The 20,361-nt window shown below is 39.7% G+C and overlaps 1 protein-coding gene across 2 annotated transcripts in view; it reads left to right on the forward strand.

The window, feature by feature from the left end:
* The window catches only part of XRCC4 (X-ray repair cross complementing 4), a 984,771-nt gene that overhangs the window by 526,716 nt on the left and 437,694 nt on the right, over nt 1-20,361 (forward strand). For both annotated transcript variants that reach the window (XM_053701466.1, XM_053701467.1), the window contains exon 5: nt 3,160-3,318. In XM_053701466.1, coding sequence (XP_053557441.1) covers nt 3,160-3,318 — 159 coding nt within the window. The remainder of the gene's footprint in view (nt 1-3,159; nt 3,319-20,361) is intronic.

Here is a 20,361-nt window from a genome sequence, read left to right on the forward strand (position 1 = left end):
GTGACGCCTCTGACTCTAAGATTATTACGTCTTCTGCGATTGTCCAAGTCTTCCAACTTTTCTGTCAAGAAATGGACTTTCTCTGCCTGATTTTGCAATTCTGTTGGGTTATTTTGAAGTGAGGACGATGTGGAGGATTGGTTTTCTTCTAATGTGGAAACTCTGTGATCAAGGGCACTGAGATCTTTACGGAGGTCGCCAAATAGGCTCCTCATTTCTTGAAGGACTCGTTGAATGTCTTCCTTGGAAGATAAGTGCTGAATGTCTGTTTTGGTGACATATGAAGACAGAGGGATAATTTCTTGATGAGTTTGGTTAGTAGCACTAGGTTGTGAGTTAGCTATTTCTGCTGTGGGGCTAATCGGTCCAGGTTCTGCAGGTCTTAGATAATGGTTAAGTGTTTTATTGGCACTAGCTTTACCAGACTTGCTTTGCTTCTTATTAGGCATCCCATACAATATATGCTTTAAGGTTGCAGACCTTATTCTGGCTTGGAACTACTATAGTCTAAAGCTGGTGGTAGTAGAAGTCCTTAGATTGCCTCACAGGCCTAAATAATTCCAAAGACAGAAATATTGTTTCCCCCTGTCTAATCGTGCTTTACTAAACAGTCTGATGCCTAGTGAAAGACAAATTCTATAGTTTAGAATGTCTTGAAGATAAGTGCTGTGTTTCTCTTGTATTGTGGAGAGCTGACTTCTGTTTGGTGCTTTAACACTTCAGCCTGAGATCGTTTATACCCCTTAGTCTGTGCACTCGTGGCCGGCTCCCCGTATTATAAAAGTTAAGGGCATGTGCCACGTGTGCAGAGGACTGCTGTTTATGTTGTGTTGCTGGAAAAATACTTTATCGGCAGCCTTGCAGCCCAGTCTAGCTCTTATGTGTGGTTAGCCGCTTATTCTTAGCCCAAGCCGATCACTGTGTGAGGTGAGTAGGGGAAATGTACTGCGGCATGTGCTTGTTGAGGTGCCGGGTCTGCGTGCACAGTGATTCCCTGTTACTATGGCTCCCAAGTTAGCTGCCCGCCTCCACACACATGCACCTTCACACTTTCCCGGCTGACAACCGCTCCGTTCTTGCGATCGGGTCCCACTCTCTCTCTCACCTTAGTAGGCTCAACAAGTGCCTCAGGCTCTCCCGCTCTGTAGGTCGTAGGCCAAGTCCACTGGAAGCTCAGAAGCGCGGCTTGCTCACTGCGTCGCAGTCTGATGGTCACGGCTTTTAGGGCTGGTTGTCGACAAATTCATACAGGGTGGTAACGCTGTAGTGTCCGCTCTGAAGGAATATAGCTGTCCTCTAGGTCCGGGAGGGATAGGGAGGTGATTTAGCCATAAAATAAGCTTATAGCCTACATGGGTTTTAGGAGCCCTCTTAGCTTGCGGCCATCTCCCTGCATGGCCAGACTCCGCCCCCAGTACTGTTGTTTTTAACTATTGTACTGTATTTTTGTACTTTTTAATATAATATAATATAATCTTGTTATCGAGCAACAAAGTTTAGCACCCACTTCCCTAGCTGCTTGAGGTGAGGGTGCCTAACTGCCTATTAATGCAGATTGAAATGCATAGAATAGGTGCAGACCCAATATTATCTAACATGCTAACAATGCAGAGAACTGTTTGCAGAAAAATGCAAGTAAAAAAATGTTTTTGTTAATTAAGCTTAGTTTGATGATAGTCTGTTGTGTGATTATTTAATTAGGTTATAATACTGTTTTAGCAAATGTTTTTGTTCATTTAACTTAGTTTAATTATATATTCTGTGTTGTGTGATTATTTGATACTGTTTATAATGCTGTTTAGCATTTAAAGTCTTCATTTCAAAGCTTTAAAAATAATGTATTAGGTGTTACTTATGTCAATTTTGAGTGGGGCCTGGAACCTAACTCCCTCACTTCCCATTGACTTACATTATAAACTGGGTTTTAATTTACAACCATTCCTTCTGGAACCTAAACCTGGCGTAAACTGAGGGCTACCTGTATATTAAAATTTGAGGCCAACTAGGGGACTTTTAGAAAATTAACCAGAGATCTGATCTTTAGTTAATTTTCTGAGTACTAATTGCTACCGCAAGCTCACGGTAGCAATAACCAACAACTTGTAATGGCTGGTTATCTATTGTTCGCCTGCAAACAGGCAAGTTGGTAAATTAGCGCTCCACTTGGAATCTGGCCCTAAGTGATTCATTTTGCACAACAGCAACTACACCATCTGTTGTGGATCAAATCATTTGTGACCCTGTTGAGGACCTATTGGAGACTTGTTTGGATTAGGTTTGTGGAACTTATAGCGCTACAGGTAAATATGTCTTTTACTACAAACTAATAGATCATTTAAATTGAACGTGAATTGTTGGTGTCACTTATTTGCTAGTATATATCTGGAAAATTAATTAAGAGTACAGTGTAAATAGTCAGCCTTCAAAACATCAAAGAATTTTGAAAGATACCATATAAGAAGGATAATTTAAAGGGACTGTCTACAATATATTTTTTTATTGTTTTAAAATATACATAATCCCTTTATTACCCATTCCCCAGTTTTGCATAACCAACACAGTTATATTAATATACGTTTTACCTCTGTGATTACCTTGTATCTAAGAACCTTCTGACAGCCCCCTGATTACATGACTGTGACTATTATCTATTGACTTCCATTTAGCATTGTGTTGTGCTAAATCTTAAATAACTTTCTATGCCTGAACACAGTGTTATCTATATGGCCCACATGAACTATCAAGTCTCTTATTGTGAAAAGCAATTTAAAAAGCTTGTGATAAGAGGCAGCCCTCAAGGCCTTAGAAAGTAGCATATGAGCCTACCTAGGTTTAGTTTCAAATATGAATACCAAGAGAAAAAAGCAAATTTGATAATAAAAGTAAATTGGAAAGTTGATTAAAATTACATGTCCTATCTGAATAATGAAAGTTTAATTTTGACTAGACTGTCCCTTTAAATGAAAGTAATTGATATGAAATATTATCACACTTAGTATATCCTCAAATGTGTGATGAAAATTCATAGACAACTCTAATTATTTAACTCCCTGCATGCCAAAGTGATCTGCAATACTAAGGGGCAGAAGAAATTGTAATTATAAAAATAATCTTTTATAGTAAATTTTAAAATGTATTTACTTTGACTATTATTTTTAGACTTAATAAATATGTGAGCGGCAAAGAAGAGCTTGAGCAAGAATTATATACACGGTTTACTTGTGTACTTAACAAGAAGAAGGAAAAGATAAGGAATCTTAAAGAAAAACTTTCAGAGTCTCAACAAAGAGAAACCCAACAAAAAATACAGCAGAAAAGGTAAATTTATTAAATGATTTGTTTCTCAGGTGTAATACATATATTTAAAGGAACACTAAACACTTCTTGCACTTGTCATAAAAAACTATGCTTTGTCAATCTGTAACCTAGGTTTTCAAATTGCCTAAAACAGCTATTTCATTTCCAACATTTGTAGGTTACAGACGCCTAGATTTAGAGTTCTGCGTTAGGGTTAAAAAGCAGCGTTAAGGGGTCCTAAAGCTGCTTTTTAACACCCGCTGGTATTTAGAGTCAGGCAGGAAAGGGTCTACCGCTCACTTTCTTTCCACGACTCGAGGCTACCGCAAATCCCCTTACGTCAATTGCGTATCCTATCTTTTCTATGGGATTTGCCTAACGCTGGTATTAAGAGTCTTGGAAGAAGTGAGCGGTAGAGCCTCTACCGACAAGACTCCAACCGCAAAAAGAGTCAGTAGTTAAGAGCTTTATGGGCTAACGCCTGAGCATAAAGCTCTTAACTACTGTGCTATAAAGTACACTAACACCGATAAACTACCTATGAACCCCTAAACCGAGGCCCCCCCACATCGCAAACCCTATAATTAAATTTTTTAACCCCTAATCTTCCGACCAGACATCGCCGCCACCTACATTATCCCTATGAACCCCTAATCTGCTGCCCCTAACTTCGCCGACACCTATATTATATTTATTACCCCCTAATCTGTCCCCCCCAACGTCGCCGCCACCTACCTACACTTATTAACCCCTAATCTGCCGACCGGACATCGCTGCCACTATAATAAAATGTATTAACCCCTAAACCGCCGCACTCCCGCCTCGCAAACACTATAATAAATTGTATTAACCCCTAATCTGCCGCCCCCCAACGTCGCCGCTACTATAATAAAGTTATTAACCCCTAAACCTAAGTCTAACCCTAACACCCCCCTAACTTAAATATAATTTAACTAACTAAATTTACTATAATTAAATAAATTAATCCTATTTAAAACTAAATACTTACCTATAAAATAAACCCTAATATAGCTACAATATAACTAATAGTTACATTGTAGCTATTTTAGGATTTATATTTATTTTACAGGCAACTTTGTATTTATTTTAACTAGGTACAATAGCTATTAAATAGTTAATAACTATTTAATAGCTACCTTGGTTAAAATAATTACAAAATTACCTGTAAAATAAATCCTAACCTAAGTTACAAATACACCTAACACTACACTATCATTAAACTAATTAAATAATTTACCTACAATTATGTAAACTAAAATACAATTAAATAAACTAAACTATAATACAAAAAAAAAAACCCACTAAATTACAGAAAATAAAAAAATTACAATAAGTTTAAACTAATTACACCTAATTTAAGCCCCCTAATAAAATAAAAAAGCCCCCCAAAATAATAAAATGCCCTACCCTATCCTAAATTACAAAGTAATCAGCTCTTTTACCAGCCCTTAAAAGTGCTTTTTGCGGGGCATTTCCCCAAAGTAATCAGCTCTTTTACCAGCCCTTAAAAGGGCTTTTCTTTCATGTAATTAGCAAGAGTCAATGAGCTAGTGACGTATGGGATATACATTCCTACCAGGAGGGGCAAAGTTTCCCAAACCTCAAAATGCCTATAAATACACCCCTCACCACACCCACAAATCAGTTTTACAAACTTTGCCTCCTGTGGAGGTGGTGAAGTAAGTTTGTGCTAGATTCTACGTTGATATGCGCTCCGCAGCAGGTTGGAGCCCGGTTTTCCTCTCAGCGTGCAGTGAATGTCAGAGGGATGTGAAGAGAGTATTGCCTATTTGAATTCAATGATCTCCTTCTACGGGGTCTATTTCATAGGTTCTCTGTTATCGGTCGTAGAGATTCATCTCTTACCTCCCTTTTCAGATCGACGATATACTCTTATATATACCATTACCTCTACTGATTCTCGTTTCAGTACTGGTTTGGCTTTCTACTATATGTAGATGAGTGTCCTGGGGTAAGTAAGTCTTATTTTTGTGACACTCTAAGCTATGGTTGGGCACTTTTATATAAAGTTCTAAATATTTGTGTTTAAACATTTATTTGCCTTGATTCAGGATGTTTAATATTCCTTATTTCAGACAGTCAGTTTCATTATTTGGGATAATGCATTTGAATAATCAATTTTTTTCTTACCTTAAAATTTGACTTTTTTCCCTGTGGGCTGTTAGGCTCGCGGGGGCTGAAAATGCTTCATTTTATTGCGTCATTTTGGCGCTGACTTTTTTGGCGCAAAAAATTCTTTGTTATTTCCGGCGTCGTTCTTGTCACCGGAAGTTGCGTCATTTTTTGCCGTTTTTGCGCCAAAAGTGTCGGCGTTACCGGATGTGGCGTCATTTTTGGCGCTAAAAGCATTTAGGCGCCAAATAATGTGGGCGTCTTTTTTGGCGCTAAAAAATATGGGCGTCATTATTGTCTCCACATTATTTAAGTCTCATTGTTTATTTGCTTCTGGTTGCTAGAAGCTTGTTCACTGGCATTTTTTCCCATTCCTGAAACTGTCATTTAAGGAGTTTGATCAATTTTGCTTTATATGTTGTTTTTTCTATTACATATTGCAAGATGTCTCAGATTGAGCCTTTGAAAAAGCTTATGCGAAACGCGCGTTAGGCCGTTCGCACTGCGCTCTCTGTTTTGTTTAATGGGGTATTGATTTAAAACGGGGTAACGGTTATAATAATACTATCTATAGATTAATTCCTTGCGGTATAATTGTTGGCCCTCTTTTAGGGCACCTATAATTGGTTTTAAATACACAGCTTGCTTTGGGAATAGGAGAGTGTTAGAAGTGCTATTAGTTGATTTAATTTTAAGGCATAGAAGCATCGTCTACAATAGTACTCCTTCTAAAAACACCTCTACCTAAGCTTGCTGCAGTTATTTATATAAACAATAGTATTACGATACCTTACCCAGGCACTAAACAATTAATTGTGCAAGTAACAGGAGGTCACTCCTTATACAGAGAGTTAGCAGTGCTTGTAAATATATTTTTTGTTTAATTTATTTTGAATTTCTTTTTGTTATGTATATGTTAATGTGTTTTAACATAAAGTGGCATGGTCCACACCACTGATTATATTTTATCTAATTCATAATAAATGTTAAGTTTTAAACTAACTACATAGTATCACACTACACAATCACCTACCTATCATGTGTTGAGATGACAATCCCCCCAAGTGTGCCATATTAATGTCCCTGTCTCCTTTCTCTTTAATTTTTACCATGTCTCAGATTGACCCTGAATCAGAAGATACTTCTGGAAAATCGCTGCCTGATGTTGGATCTACCAAAGTTAAGTGTATTTGCTGTAAACTTGTGGTATCTGTTCCTCCAGCTGTTGTTTGTAATGAATGACATGACAAACTTGTTAATGCAGATAATATTTCCTTTAGTAATGTTACATTACCTGTTGTTGTTCCATCAACATCTAATACTCAGAGTGTTCCTGTTAACATAAGAGATTTTGTTTCTAAATCCATTAAGAAGGCTATGTCTGTTATTCCTCCTTCTAGTAAGCGTAAAAGGTCTTTTAAAACTTCTCATTTTTCAGATGAATTTTTAAATGAACATCATCATTCTGATTCTGATAATGTTTCCTCTGGTTCAGAGGATTCAGTTTCAGAGGTTGATGCTGATAAATCTTCATATTTATTCAAAATGGAATTTATTCGTTCTTTACTTAAAGAAGTCTTAATTGCATTAGAGATAGAGGACTCTGGTCCTCTTGATACTAAATCTAAACGTTTAAATAAGGTTTTTAAATCTCCTGTAGTTATTCCAGAAGTTTTTCCTGTCCCTGATGCTATTTCTGAAGTAATTTCCAGGGAATGGAATAATTTGGGTAATTCTTTCACTCCTTCTAAACGTTTTAAGCAATTATATCCTGTGCCATCTGACAGATTAGAGTTTTGGGACAAAATCCCTAAGGTTGATGGGGCTATCTCGACTCTTGCTAAACGTACTACTATTCCTACGGCAGATAGTACTTCCTTTAAGGATCCTTTAGATAGGAAAATTGAATCTTTCCTAAGAAAAGCTTACTTATGTTCTGGTAATCTTCTTAGACCTGCTATATCTTTAGCGGATGTTGCTGCAGCTTCAACTTTTTGGTTGGAAGCTTTAGCGCAACAAGTAACAGATCATAATTCTCATAGCATTGTTAATCTTCTTCAACATGCTAATAATTTTATTTGTGATGCCATCTTTGATATCATTAGGGTTGATGTCAGGTATATGTCTCTAGCTATTTTAGCTAGAAGAGCTTTATGGCTTAAAACTTGGAATGCTGATATGTCTTCTAAGTCAACTTTGCTTTCCCTTTCTTTCCAGGGTAATAAATTATTTGGTTCACAGTTGGATTCTATTATTTCAACTGTTACTGGGGGGAAAGGAACTTTTTTACCACAGGATAAAAAATCTAAAGGTAAATTTAGGTCTACTAATCGTTTTCGTTCCTTTCGTCACAATAAGGAACAAAAGCCTGATCCTTCCCCTACAGGAGCAGTATCAGTTTGGAAACCATCTCCAGTCTGGAATAAATCCAAGCCTTTTAGAAAGCCAAAGCCAGCTCCCAAGTCCACATGAAGGTGCGGCCCTCATTCCAGCTCAGCTGGTAGGGGGCAGATTACGATTTTTCAAAGAAATTTGGTTCAATTCGATTCACAATCTTTGGATTCAGAACATTGTTTCACAAGGGTACAGAATAGGCTTCAAGATAAGGCCTCCTGCAAGAAGATTTTTTCTTTCCCGTGTCCCAGTAAATCCAGTGAAGGCTCAAGCATTTCTGAAATGTGTTTCAGATCTAGAGTTGGCTGGAGTAATTATGCCAGTTCCAGTTCTGGAACAGGGGCTGGGGTTTTACTCAAATCTTTTCATTGTACCAAAGAAGGAGAATTCCTTCAGACCAGTTCTGGATTTAAAAATATTGAATCATTATGTAAGGATACCAACATTCAAAATGGTAACTATAAGGACTATTCTGCCTTTTGTTCAGCAAGGGCATTATATGTCCACAATAGATTTACAGGATGCATATCTGCATATTCCGATTCATCCAGATCACTATCAGTTTCTGAGATTCTCTTTCCTAGACAAGCATTACCAGTTTGTGGCTCTGCCGTTTGGCCTAGCAACAGCTCCAAGGATTTTTACAAAGGTTCTCGGTGCCCTTCTCTCTGTAATCAGAGAACAGGGTATTGTGGTATTTCCTTATTTGGGACGATATCTTGGTACTTGCTCAGTCTTCACATTTAGCAGAATCTCATACGTATCGACTTGTATTGTTTCTTCGAGAACATGGTTGGAGGATCAATTTACCAAAAAGTTCATTGATTCCTCAGACAAGGGTAACCTTTTTAGGTTTCCAGATAGATTCAGTGTCCATGACTCTGCCTCTGACAGACAAGAGACGTCTAAAATTGGTTTCAGCTTGTCGAAACCTTCAGTCTCAATCATTCCCTTCGGTAGCCTTATGCATGGAAATTCTAGGTCTTATGACTGCTGCATCGGACGCAATCCCCTTTGCTCGTTTTCACATGCGACCTCTTCAGCTCTGTATGCTGAACCAGTGGTGCAGGGATTATACAAAGATATCTCAATTAATATCTTTAAAACCGTTTGTACGACACTCTCTGACGTGGTGGACAGACCACCATCGTTTAGTTCAGGGGGCTTCTTTTGTTCTTCCGACCTGGACTGTGATTTCAATAGATGCAAGTCTGACAGGTTGGGGAGCTGTTTGGGGGTCTCTGACAGCACAAGGGGTTTGGGATTCTCAGGAGGTGAGATTACCAATCAACATTTTGGAACTCCGTGCAATTTTCAGAGCTCTTCAGTCATGGCCTCTTCTAAAGAGAGAGTCGTTCATTTGTTTTCAGACGGACAATGTCACAACCGTGGCATATGTCAATCATCAAGGAGGGACTCACAGTCCTCTGGCTATGAAAGAAGTATCTCGAATACTGGTATGGGCGAAATCCAGCTCCTGTCTAATCTCTGCGGTTCATATCCCAGGTATAGACAATTGGGAAGCGGATTATCTCAGTCGCCAAACGTTACATCCGGGCGAATGGTCTCTTCACCCAGAGGTATTTCTTCAGATTGTTCAAATGAGGGGACTTCCAGAAATAGATCTGATGGCTTCTCATCTAAACAAGAAGCTTCCCAGGTATCTGTCCAGATCCAGGGATCCTCAAGCGGAGGCAGTGGATGCATTGTCACTTCCTTGGAAGTATCATCCTGCCTATATCTTTCCGCCTCTAGTTCTTCTTCCAGGAGTGATTTCCAAGATTCTAAAGGAGTGCTCGTTTGTTCTGCTGGTGGCTCCAGCATGGCCTCACAGGTTTTGGTATGCGGATCTTGTCCGGATGGTCACTTGCCAACCGTGGACTCTTCCGTTAAGACCAGACCTTCTATCGCAAGGTCCTTTTTTCCATCAGGATCTCAAATCCTTAAATTTGAATGTATGGAGATTGAACGCTTGATTCTCAGTCATAGAGGTTTCTTTGACTCTGTGATTAATACTATGTTACAGGCTCGTAAAACTGTATCTAGGAAGATATATTATCGAGTCTGGAAGATTTACATTTCTTGGTGTTTTTCTCATCATTTTTCTTGGCATTCTTTTAGAATTCCTAGAATTTTACAGTTTCTTCAGGATGGTTTGGATAAAGGTTTGTCTGCAAGTTCCTTGAAAGGTCAAATCTCTGCTCTTTCTGTTCTTTTTCACAGAAAGATTGCTAGTCTTCCTGATATTCATTGTTTTGTACAAGCTTTGGCTCGTATAAAACCTGTTATTAAAGGGACATTATGCACTCATTTTTTATTTGCATAAATGTTTTGTAGATGATCTATTTATATAGCCCATAAAGTTTTTTTTTAAAATAAATCAATAGTTTTGCTTATTTTTAAATAACATTGCTCTGATTTTCAGACTCCTAACCAAGCCCCAAAGTTTTATGTGAATACTGTCAGCTACCTTCTCCAGCTTGCTCCTGTTTGTATAAAGGGTCTTTTCATATGCAAAAGAAGGGGGAGGGGGGGAGTGTCTTATTTGCCACTTGCAGTGGGCTTTCCAGCTACCTTTTCAACAGAGCCAAACTGACAGCTTCTAAGTAAGTTTTTAAACAGTTTTATACTGGATTTTTATATCAGTATCTGTGCATCTTATTCTTTATAGTAGTGTCTATTACATGCAGTTATATGAAAATGAGTGTATACTGTCCCTTTAAGTCAATTTCTCCTCCTTGGAGTTTGAATTTGGTTCTGGGGGCTCTTCAAGCTCCTCCGTTTGAACCTATGCATTCGCTGGACATTAAATTACTTTCTTGGAAAGTTTTGTTTCTTTTGGCTATCTCTTCTGCTAGAAGAGTTTCTGAATTATCTGCTCTTTCTTGTGAGTCTCCTTTTCTGATTTTTCATCAGGATAAGGCGGTGTTGCGAACTTCTTTTAAATTTTTACCTAAGGTTGTGAATTCTAACAACATTAGTAGAGAAATTGTGGTTCCTTCATTGTGTCCTAATCCTAAGAATTCTAAGGAAAAGTCGTTGCATTCTTTGGATGTAGTTAGAGCTTTGAAATATTATGTTTAAGCTACTAAGGATTTCCGAAAGACTTCTAGTCTATTTGTTATCTTTTCCGGTTCTAGGAAAGGTCAGAAGGCTTATGCCATTTCTTTGGCATCTTGGTTAAAATCTTTGATTCATCATGCTTATGTCGAGTCGGGTAAAACTCGACCTCAAAGGATTACAGCTCATTCTACTAGGTCAGTTTCTACTTCCTGGGCGTTTAGGAATGAAGCTTCAGTTGATCAGATTTGCAAAGCAGCCACTTGGTCTTCTTTGCATACTTTTACTAAATTCTACCATTTTGATGTGTTTTCTTCTTCTGAAGCAGTTTTTGGTAGAAAAGTACTTCAGGCAGCTGTTTCAGTTTGATTCTTCTGCTTATAATTTCAGTTTTTTTTCATTATAAGATTTAAACTTTATTTTGGGTGTGGATTTTTTTCAGCGGAATTGGCTGTCTTTATTTTATCCCTCCCTCTCTAGTGACTCTTGCGTGGAAGATCCACATCTTGGGTAGTCATTATCCCATACGTCACTAGCTCATGGACTCTTGCTAATTACATGAAAGAAAACATAATTTATGTAAGAACTTACCTGATAAATTCATTTCTTTCATATTAGCAAGAGTCCATGAGGCCCACCCTTTTTGTGGTGGTTATGATTTTTTTGTATAAAGCACAATTATTCCAATTCCTTATTTTTTATGCTTTCGCACTTTTTTCTTATCACCCCACTTCTTGGCTATACGTTAAACTGATTTGTGGGTGTGGTGAGGGGTGTATTTATAGGCATTTTGAGGTTTGGGAAACTTTGCCCCTCCTGGTAGGAATGTATATCCCATACGTCACTAGCTCATGGACTCTTGCTAATATGAAAGAAATGAATTTATCAGGTAAGTTCTTACATAAATTATGTTTTTGCGGTGCATTTCCCCAAAGTAATCAGCTCTTTTACCTGTAAATAAAAATACAATACCCCCCCCCCCAACATTACAACCCACCACCCACATACCCCTACTCTAAAACCCACCCGATCCCCCCTTAAAAAAACCTAACACTACCCCCCTCAAGATCACCCTACCTGGAGCCATGTTCACCCAGCCGGGCACCGATGGGCCAGAAGTGGACATCCGGAGCGGCAGAAGTCTTCATCCGATCGGGGCAGAAGAGGTCCTCCAAGCGGCAGATGTCTTCATCCAAGCGGAATACCTTGTTATCTGCGCAGCATCTCCCTATGGGATTTCAGCCATAACTACCCTGAGGCGTCAAATGGACATGTCCCTTAGCCTCACCCTGTGGGAATACAGGTATTTCCTCTTAGATCCTCTGCTGTACATGTACAAGCACTGGATGGGTTCTCTACTGAATACAGTAATAGATATCATGCTGGTAAGCTCAATGGTGGGGATGCTTCAGTCAGGTAGGTGGTTACAGCACTCATACAGCCCACGGGCTATCAGTAGGTACCTGTTTTAGTCAAAGTATAGCATAGCTGGGGGACTAGCCTACCTACCTACAGACACACTTTGTGAGGTCATTACTCACAGTAAAGGATCTGTACTGGCTAATTACATGTATTTTTTGTATGTAAAATAGATTCTGTGTTTACAGAACATACCAATTTAAGGATTTTGGACAATGTGCTAGATTATGTGTATGGTTACACATTTATTTGCATGTGCTTCAGAACATACAATCTCATTACATATACACACGCACCTTATATATGCAGATACTGTTTTGGCAATACATGATGTCTCAGGTGCAACAATGCACACAATTTCCATTAACTTGGTGCATAATTCTGTAACTTCTGCATAATCATTTATTAATGGTTTATATGCCGTTTATAAAAAAAAAGTAGATACCACCTGCACACTCTATTTGTGGGATAAACAACAGTCAATATGTGGAGTTCCTTTCAAACTCCACAAACTGAATAAAGATAAGGAGCCCGAGAGCCCACACAACCCTCTCTTCTAATTTAAGAGAAAAAAACTAAATTTATGCTTACCTGATAAATGTCTTTCTTTCCAGATATGGTGAGTCCATATTACTGAATAATTACTGTTGGGAATATCACTCCTGGCCAGCAGGAGGAGGCAAAGAGCACCACAGTTAAACTGCTAAGTATCACTCCCTTACCCACAACCCCCAGTCATTTGACCAAAGGGAAATGGAGAAAAATGAGTAACACAAGGTGTAGAGGTGCCTGAGGTTTTAGTGAAAAGAACAACTGTCTTAAGATAAAGGGTGGGGCCGTGGACTCACCATATCCGGAAATAAATAAATTTATCAGGTAAACATACATTTTGTCTTCCTTTCCTAAAATATGGTGAGTCCACGGCTTGAGTAATTACTGTTAGGAACCAATACCCAAGCTAAAGGGCATGGATAAATATGGAGGGACAAGACAGGCAGTCCTAAACAGAAGGCACCACCGCTTGAAGAACCTTTCTCCTAAAAGAAGCCTCAGCCGAGGCAAAAATATCAAATTTGGAAAATTATGAAGACCAAGTTGCTGCCTTGCAAATTTGTTCCACAGAACCTTTATTCATTTTTGAAAGCCCAAGAAGAGAAAACAGCACTTGTGAAATGAGCCATAATTCTTTCAGGAGGCTGCTGTCCAGCAGTCTCATAAGCCAAACGAATTATACTTTGTAACCATAAAGAAAGAGTAGTAGCAGTAGCTTTCTGACCTTTACGTTTCCCAGAGAAACAGACAAAGAGGGCAGAGGACTGGTGAAAATACTTAGTCGCCTGTAAGTAGAATTTAAGAGCACGTACAACATCCAAATTGTGTAACAAACGTTCTTTGGAAGAAGGAGGATTAGGACACAGAGAGGGAACAACAATTTCCTGATTGATATTTCTATTAGAAACAACCTTACTTAATAAGAAGTACCGCCTTATCGGCATGAAAAATAAGATAAGGGGAATCACTGTCAGGGGGCCAGGAATCAGACTGAGACGAGAAGTGCAAAAATAATCACACCTTTATTAATAACAAAAAATAATAAAAAGTCCACAAGTCAAATAACAAGCCAGGAGTCAAAACCAGAGCTGGTAGTCAGACGAGCCGAGTCAGGAGCCAAAGCGAATAGTCAGACGAGCCGAATCAGGAGCCAAAGCAAGTAGTCAGACAAGCCGGAATCAGGAACAAGGAAAACAGCAGAGTCAGGAACAAGCCAGGGATCAGGAACCAGGAAGGACGTCAGGCAGCCAGGTAATACACAGGAACTGGAACTCACAAACAGGTCAAAGACAACGCAAGGGCAAAGCATACTGAACAGAGGCCCTTTAAATAATAAGTGATGACATCACAATTCTGAGACTGCATCCTGTCTCACACAGATAATGCACACCAGTCTGGCCATAAATGGAAGTGCAGGAAATGAGCAGCATCCCCCACAATGCACCATAGTCAGCAAGAGAGTTGAGTAAAATGGCTGCCAGTATCACATGGCAAACAAAACAGGGAAAAAACCCTGACAATAACACTGCAGAGCCTGAGAGTTTCGAGACTCTTCGAGCAGAAGAGATAGCAACAAGAAACAAAACCTTCCACGATAACAACTTAATGTCTATGGAATGCAACGGCTCAAACTGAGCCAGCTGGAAAACTTTAAGAACAAGGTCAAGGCTCCAAGGAGGAGCAACAGACTTAAACACAGGCCTCTTTTTGACCAAGGCTTGACAAAAAGATTGCACATCTGGCACGTCCGCCAAATGTTTATGTAGTAAAACTGATAAAGCAGAAATCTGACCCTTCAGGGTACTGACTTGCAATCCCTTCTCCAGGTCTGCCTGAAGAAAAGATAAAATTCTAGGAGTTCTAATTCTACTCCAAGAGTATCTCTTGGATTCACACCAATAAAGATATTTACACCATATATTATGGTAAATCTTTCTAGTAACAGGCTTGCAAGCCTGAATCATTGTCTCAATGACCGACTCAGAAAAACCAAGCTTAGACAGAATTAAGTATTCAATCTCCAAGCAATCAGCTTCAGAGAAACGAGATTTGGATGAAGGAAGGGACCCTGAATCAGGAGGTTCTTCCTCAGAGGTAGTCTCCGAGGTGGGAGAGATGACATCTCCACTTGGTCTGCAAACCAGATCCTGCAAAGCCATGCAGGCGCTATTAGAATCACCAACACCCTCTCCTGTTTGATACGAGCAATGACTCGTGGAAGGAGAGCAAACGGAGGAAACCGGTATGCCAACCTGAAAACCCAAGGAACCGCCAGAGCATCTATCAGAACGGCCTGCGGAACTCTTGACCTTGAGCCGTACCTTGGAAGCTTGGCATTCTGATGGGAAACCATCAGATCCAACTCCAGCACCCCCCATTTGAGGACTAAACTGGAAAATACCTCCGGATGGAGTTCCCATTTCGGGATAAAAAGTCTGTCTGCTCAGAAAATCCACTTCCCAGTTGTCTACTCCTGGAATGTGGATGGCAGATAGAATCCGAGTAACCACCTTCATGGCTAAGGAACTCCGAGTTCCTCCCTGGTGATTGATGTAAGCCACAGAGATTATGTTGTCTGGCTGGAACCTGATAAACTGGGCTGAGGCCAAGCCAAAAGAGCATTGTAATTCGCCCTCAACTCCAAGATGTTGATGGGAAGAGCAGACTCCTCCCGAGTCCAAAGGCCCTGAGCTTTTAACAAGTTCCAGACTGCTCCCCAGCCCAGCAGACTGACGTCCGTGGTCACGATCACCCAGGAAGGTCTCCGAAAGCATGTGCCCTAAGACAGATGTTCCTGAGAAATCCACCATGGGAGAGAGTCCCTTGACGACTGATCTATTCTCTGAGATATATCCGCATGGTCGCCATTCCATTGTCTGAGCATGCACAACTGGAGAGCTCTCAAATGGAATCGAGCAAAAGGAATGATATCCATCGAAACCACCATCAGACCGATTAGCTCCATACATTGAGCCACTGAAGAATAAGCAGTAGCCTGAAGAGAGGAGTAAGAGGAAATGATTTTGTTTTTCCTGACCTCTGTCAGAAAAATCTTCATCAGTAGAGAATCTATTATGGTCCCTAAGAACACTACTCTTGTTTTGAAAAAATTCTGGGAGCCGTGGCTAGACCAAATGGAGGGGCCACGAACTGTAAATATTTTTCCAGAAAGGCAAATCTCAGGAATCTGTGATGGTCCCTGTAAATAGTAACATGAAGATACACATCCTTTAGGTCTATGGTTGTCATGAACTGATCCTCTTGTACTAAAGGAAGAATGGAGAGTATTGTCTCCATCTTGAAGGATGTAACTTTGAGAAACTTGTTTAGACACTTCAAGTCTAGAATGGGATGGAAAAATCCCTGTTTTTTGGGAACCACAAATAAGTTGGAGTAGAACCCAAGACCCTGTTCCTGCACTGGAACTGGAACTTTCACTCCCAGGGAGGAAAGATGTTGTATACATTTTAAGAATGCCTCTCTTTTTCTCTGGTCTGCAGATAATCTTGAGAGAAGGAATCTGCCTCTGGGAGCAAAAGTCTTGAATTCCAATTTGTAACCCTGGGATACTATGTCCACTGTCCAGGGATCTGGGACATCTCGTATCCAGGCTTGAGAGAACTGAGAAAGTCTGCCCCCCACCTGATCCGATCCCGGATTGGGGGCAAACCCTTCATGCTGATTTGGAATCAGCTGCAGGTTTCTTTGATTGTTTCCCATTGTTCCAAGACTGATTGGGTTTCCTAGAAGACTTGGATTGTTCCTGCTTGGAAGATGAAGGGGAAGGCTTTCCTCTGAAGTTACGAAAGGAACGAAAATTACTCTGATGTCCTTTAGGCCTATTCTTTTTATCTTGAGGTAGAAAACACCCTTTTCCACACGTAATATCAGAGATAATTTCTGCCAAACCGGGTCCAAACAAGGTTTTGCCCTTGTAAGGAATCGCCTGAAGCTTGACTTTAGAGGAAACGTCCGCAGACCAGGATTTCAACCATAACGCCCTGCGGACTAGGACAGCGAAACTAGAGGTTTTGGCTCCTAGTCTAACAACCTGTAAAATGACATCTGCAATAAAGGAATTGGCCAATTTAATCCTATCTTGAATTTCATCCAAGGAAGTCTCTACTTGAAGAGAATCAGACAAGGCGTCGAACTAATAAGATGCCGCACTAGTCACGGTGGCAATACACATCGCAGGTTGCCATTGGAGACCTTGATGAACATAAATCTTTTTCAAATAAGCCTCCAGCTTCTTGTCCATCGGATCCTTAAAAGAGCAGCTATCCTCAATAGGAATAGTGGTTCTCTTAGCCAGAGTGGAAATGGCCCCTTGAACATTGGATAAATTATTCCAAGGGTCTTTAATGGAGTCCTCAACAGGAAACGTTTTCTTAAAAATGGTAGACGGGGAAATAGACACTCCCATTCCTGTGAGATAATCTCCCTAGCACGGTCCGGCACAGGAAAAACCTTCGAAGTGGAAGGTTCATTAAAGAAACTATTATGTTTAATAGATTTCTTAGGAGTGACAACGACAGGAGTATCTGACTCATCTAAAGTAGCTAAAACCTTCTTTAACAATACACAAAGGTGTTCAAGCTTAAATCTGAAGGATACCACCTCAGTCTCAGAAGAAGGAATTATACTGTCCGAATCTTAGATTTCACCCTCAGAAAGTCCCGATGTATCTTCCTCATCAGACTTTTGAGAAAAGGCAACTTGTGAAGCAGAACTGAGGACAGGCACCTTACTTTCTGAATTTCTAGATTTCCTCTTGCATTTTCCCTGTAATCTGGGAATGACAGCTAATGCCACAGATACTGCTAAAGATACGTGGGCAGCAATTTCTGCTTTTAAATAAACTCCACTAGGAGTTATAGAGAAACCGCAGGGCACTGCATGTGACACCATTGAGGCTTGGGACGTAGCAGGAGAAAGCTGAGGTATTATTTTAACAGCATCATCCTGAGAGACATTAGGCTAAAAAATTTTACCTTTATTTTGCAAGGTTTTCTTGACACATGAAAAACAAAATTGCATAGGAGCTGCAATTTGTGCATCTAAACATAATAAGCATGAATTCATGCGAGCAGGTTCTTGCTCCATATCAGACCTGTTGTGAAACAGTAAATAAACTTGTACAGATAAGATTCAAAGATTTTAATATTCAATTAAAATAAGGAAAAAATACATTTAAAATTTTATCCCCAGCTAAAATTATGTGAGAAAGGTTAAGAAAAAACATTTAATAAACATCAAATAAACTTCTAAAATACCCCTCAGGCAAACCCACACCTCAATTACTGAGGTGCCCGCTACCATTTAAGACCGGATCACCCAGAAATAGAAAGAAAACTACTTTTTCTTTAGAAACATTATAAAGTAAAGCTGGTCATGTGACCACAACTGACAAGCTCAAATTACTGCTGCGACACAGATAAGCCCTACTTCTTGGTACACTGAGTACTAGAAATAACCGTTTTTTCAAACCTGACAGTTTAAAATGTTGCATCGATTTATTTTAAAGCAAAGGGGAAATGAAGTTTAAACTTGTATTGTTTTATCAAGTAAATATGTGTCAGAAAATAAAGCCTAATAAAAATGTGTTATCCTTTCTTTTTAAAAGAGTTTAAATGTTAGTCTCACACATGCTACAGTGCCTGCTTCGTGCCCCAGTGTAACCCACACAACAGGATTATCTATGTCCCAATAAAAAAGCAGTGTTTTTAATTTGTTAAGTGCATGGTCTCTCCAACTGGAAGAAAAAGCACTTACCTGCTCCGCTGTCCGGCATGTAGACAGTTACAAGGTATGAGAAGACACAGTTCCTCACAGAGACCTTTGAAAAAGAAAGAACAGAGTAGCCAACTCTGGCTTTCTAAACTAGGGCATCAATTTTTAGGAAAACGCAATAAGTACCTCTTTACAAGTTCCTAACTGCTTTAAAGCCACCACTACCCGACTACAAGGAATCATGTGGAATACGGCTATACCCCAAAACTTGCTTGTAGATGAAATCTAAATTTTTCTTCAGACACCTAAACTTCACCTCCTCCATGCACCACAGGCAAAGAGAATGAATGGGGGTTGTGGGTAAGGGAGCGATACTTAGCAGTTTAACTGTGATGCTCTTTGCCTCCTCCTGCTGGCCGGGAGTGATATTCCCAACAGTAATTACTCAAGCCGTGAGTAGGAAAGAAAACATGCTGGGTAAGAAGAACAGTCTCATCCTTATTTAAACCAAGAAAAAAGGGGATTAACAGGAAAGCTGAGAATTTGGAAATTCTTCTAGCTGAGATACAAATAATAAAAAGAACCCCCAGGACAAAATATTAAAAACTATGCTGAACATAGGTTTAATGGAGGTCCTTGGTGAAAAGAAGAACTAAATTTAATTCCATAGGTAGACATTAACCCATGATATGACGACAGTAAGGCTGATGAAATATGATTAAAACATCCACTTTATTGGTATATTGTAGATACAAATTGCAAAGGCACAGTATACACAGACCTGATTACCGCTGACACGTTTCCTGCCACAATCGGCAGTTCATCAGAGTTTTGATGAAGTGCCGATTGTGGCAGGAAACGCGTCAGCGGTAATCAGGTCTGTGTATACTGTGCCTTTGCAATTTTTATCTACGATATACCAATAAAGTGAATGTTTTAATCATATTTCATCAGCCTTACTGTCGTCATATCATGGGTTAATGTCATTCGCAATGGTGTTGTAAATCTTGTTCTTCATATTCATTTGTTTTAAGAGGGCAGTGTAGGGGAGCCCTCTCAACACCGGAAAGACAAGCCGGGACGCTGTTTGAATTTTTCAGTGTCTGAAACTGTTGCATAGCACTCTACGGAGGATTAGGATCATTGCTCGTTTGATCTACACATATTTTGTTGATTGCTCCTGGTCAGTTGAGCACACATCCTCAAAGAAATGTTGGCTGCGCAAGGCAGCCAAAAGAATGTTGGCTGCGCGCGCAGCCAAAAGAATCCCACCTGGATGCAGTGAAGCTGCATCCCGGGGGATTCCGAAAATGGCAGGGTGGTGAAAGAATCCACCGATTTTTTTTTTTTTCACCACCCTGCCATTTTCGGAATCCACCTTAATGCAGCGTAGGCAAACGAATCCTTAAAACAAAAAAAAAACGCAACCGCCCGCCTGAAATAACTAAAAAACACGTAACTGCCCGCAAGAAATAAAAAAAATAAAAATTAAGCACCCCCACGAAGTATTCAGAAAAAAAAATGAACTGCCCGCCTGAACTACATAACCCTTACACCGCCAAACCCTCACAACAGCAACTAAATAAATTACAATATTAACCCCTGAACCTCCAAAGCTTACAACGCCAACTAATTATACTATTAACCCCTAAACCACCAAACCCCCAAATCGCAATAAACCTAATTAACCTATTAACCCCTAAACCGCCAAACAAGTCCCCCCTAACAGTAAAAAACCCCACCCACCAAACC

This window comes from Bombina bombina, chromosome 2 (genome assembly GCF_027579735.1).
Source record: "Bombina bombina isolate aBomBom1 chromosome 2, aBomBom1.pri, whole genome shotgun sequence".
In the NCBI taxonomy this organism is placed as follows: Eukaryota; Metazoa; Chordata; class Amphibia; order Anura; family Bombinatoridae; genus Bombina; species Bombina bombina.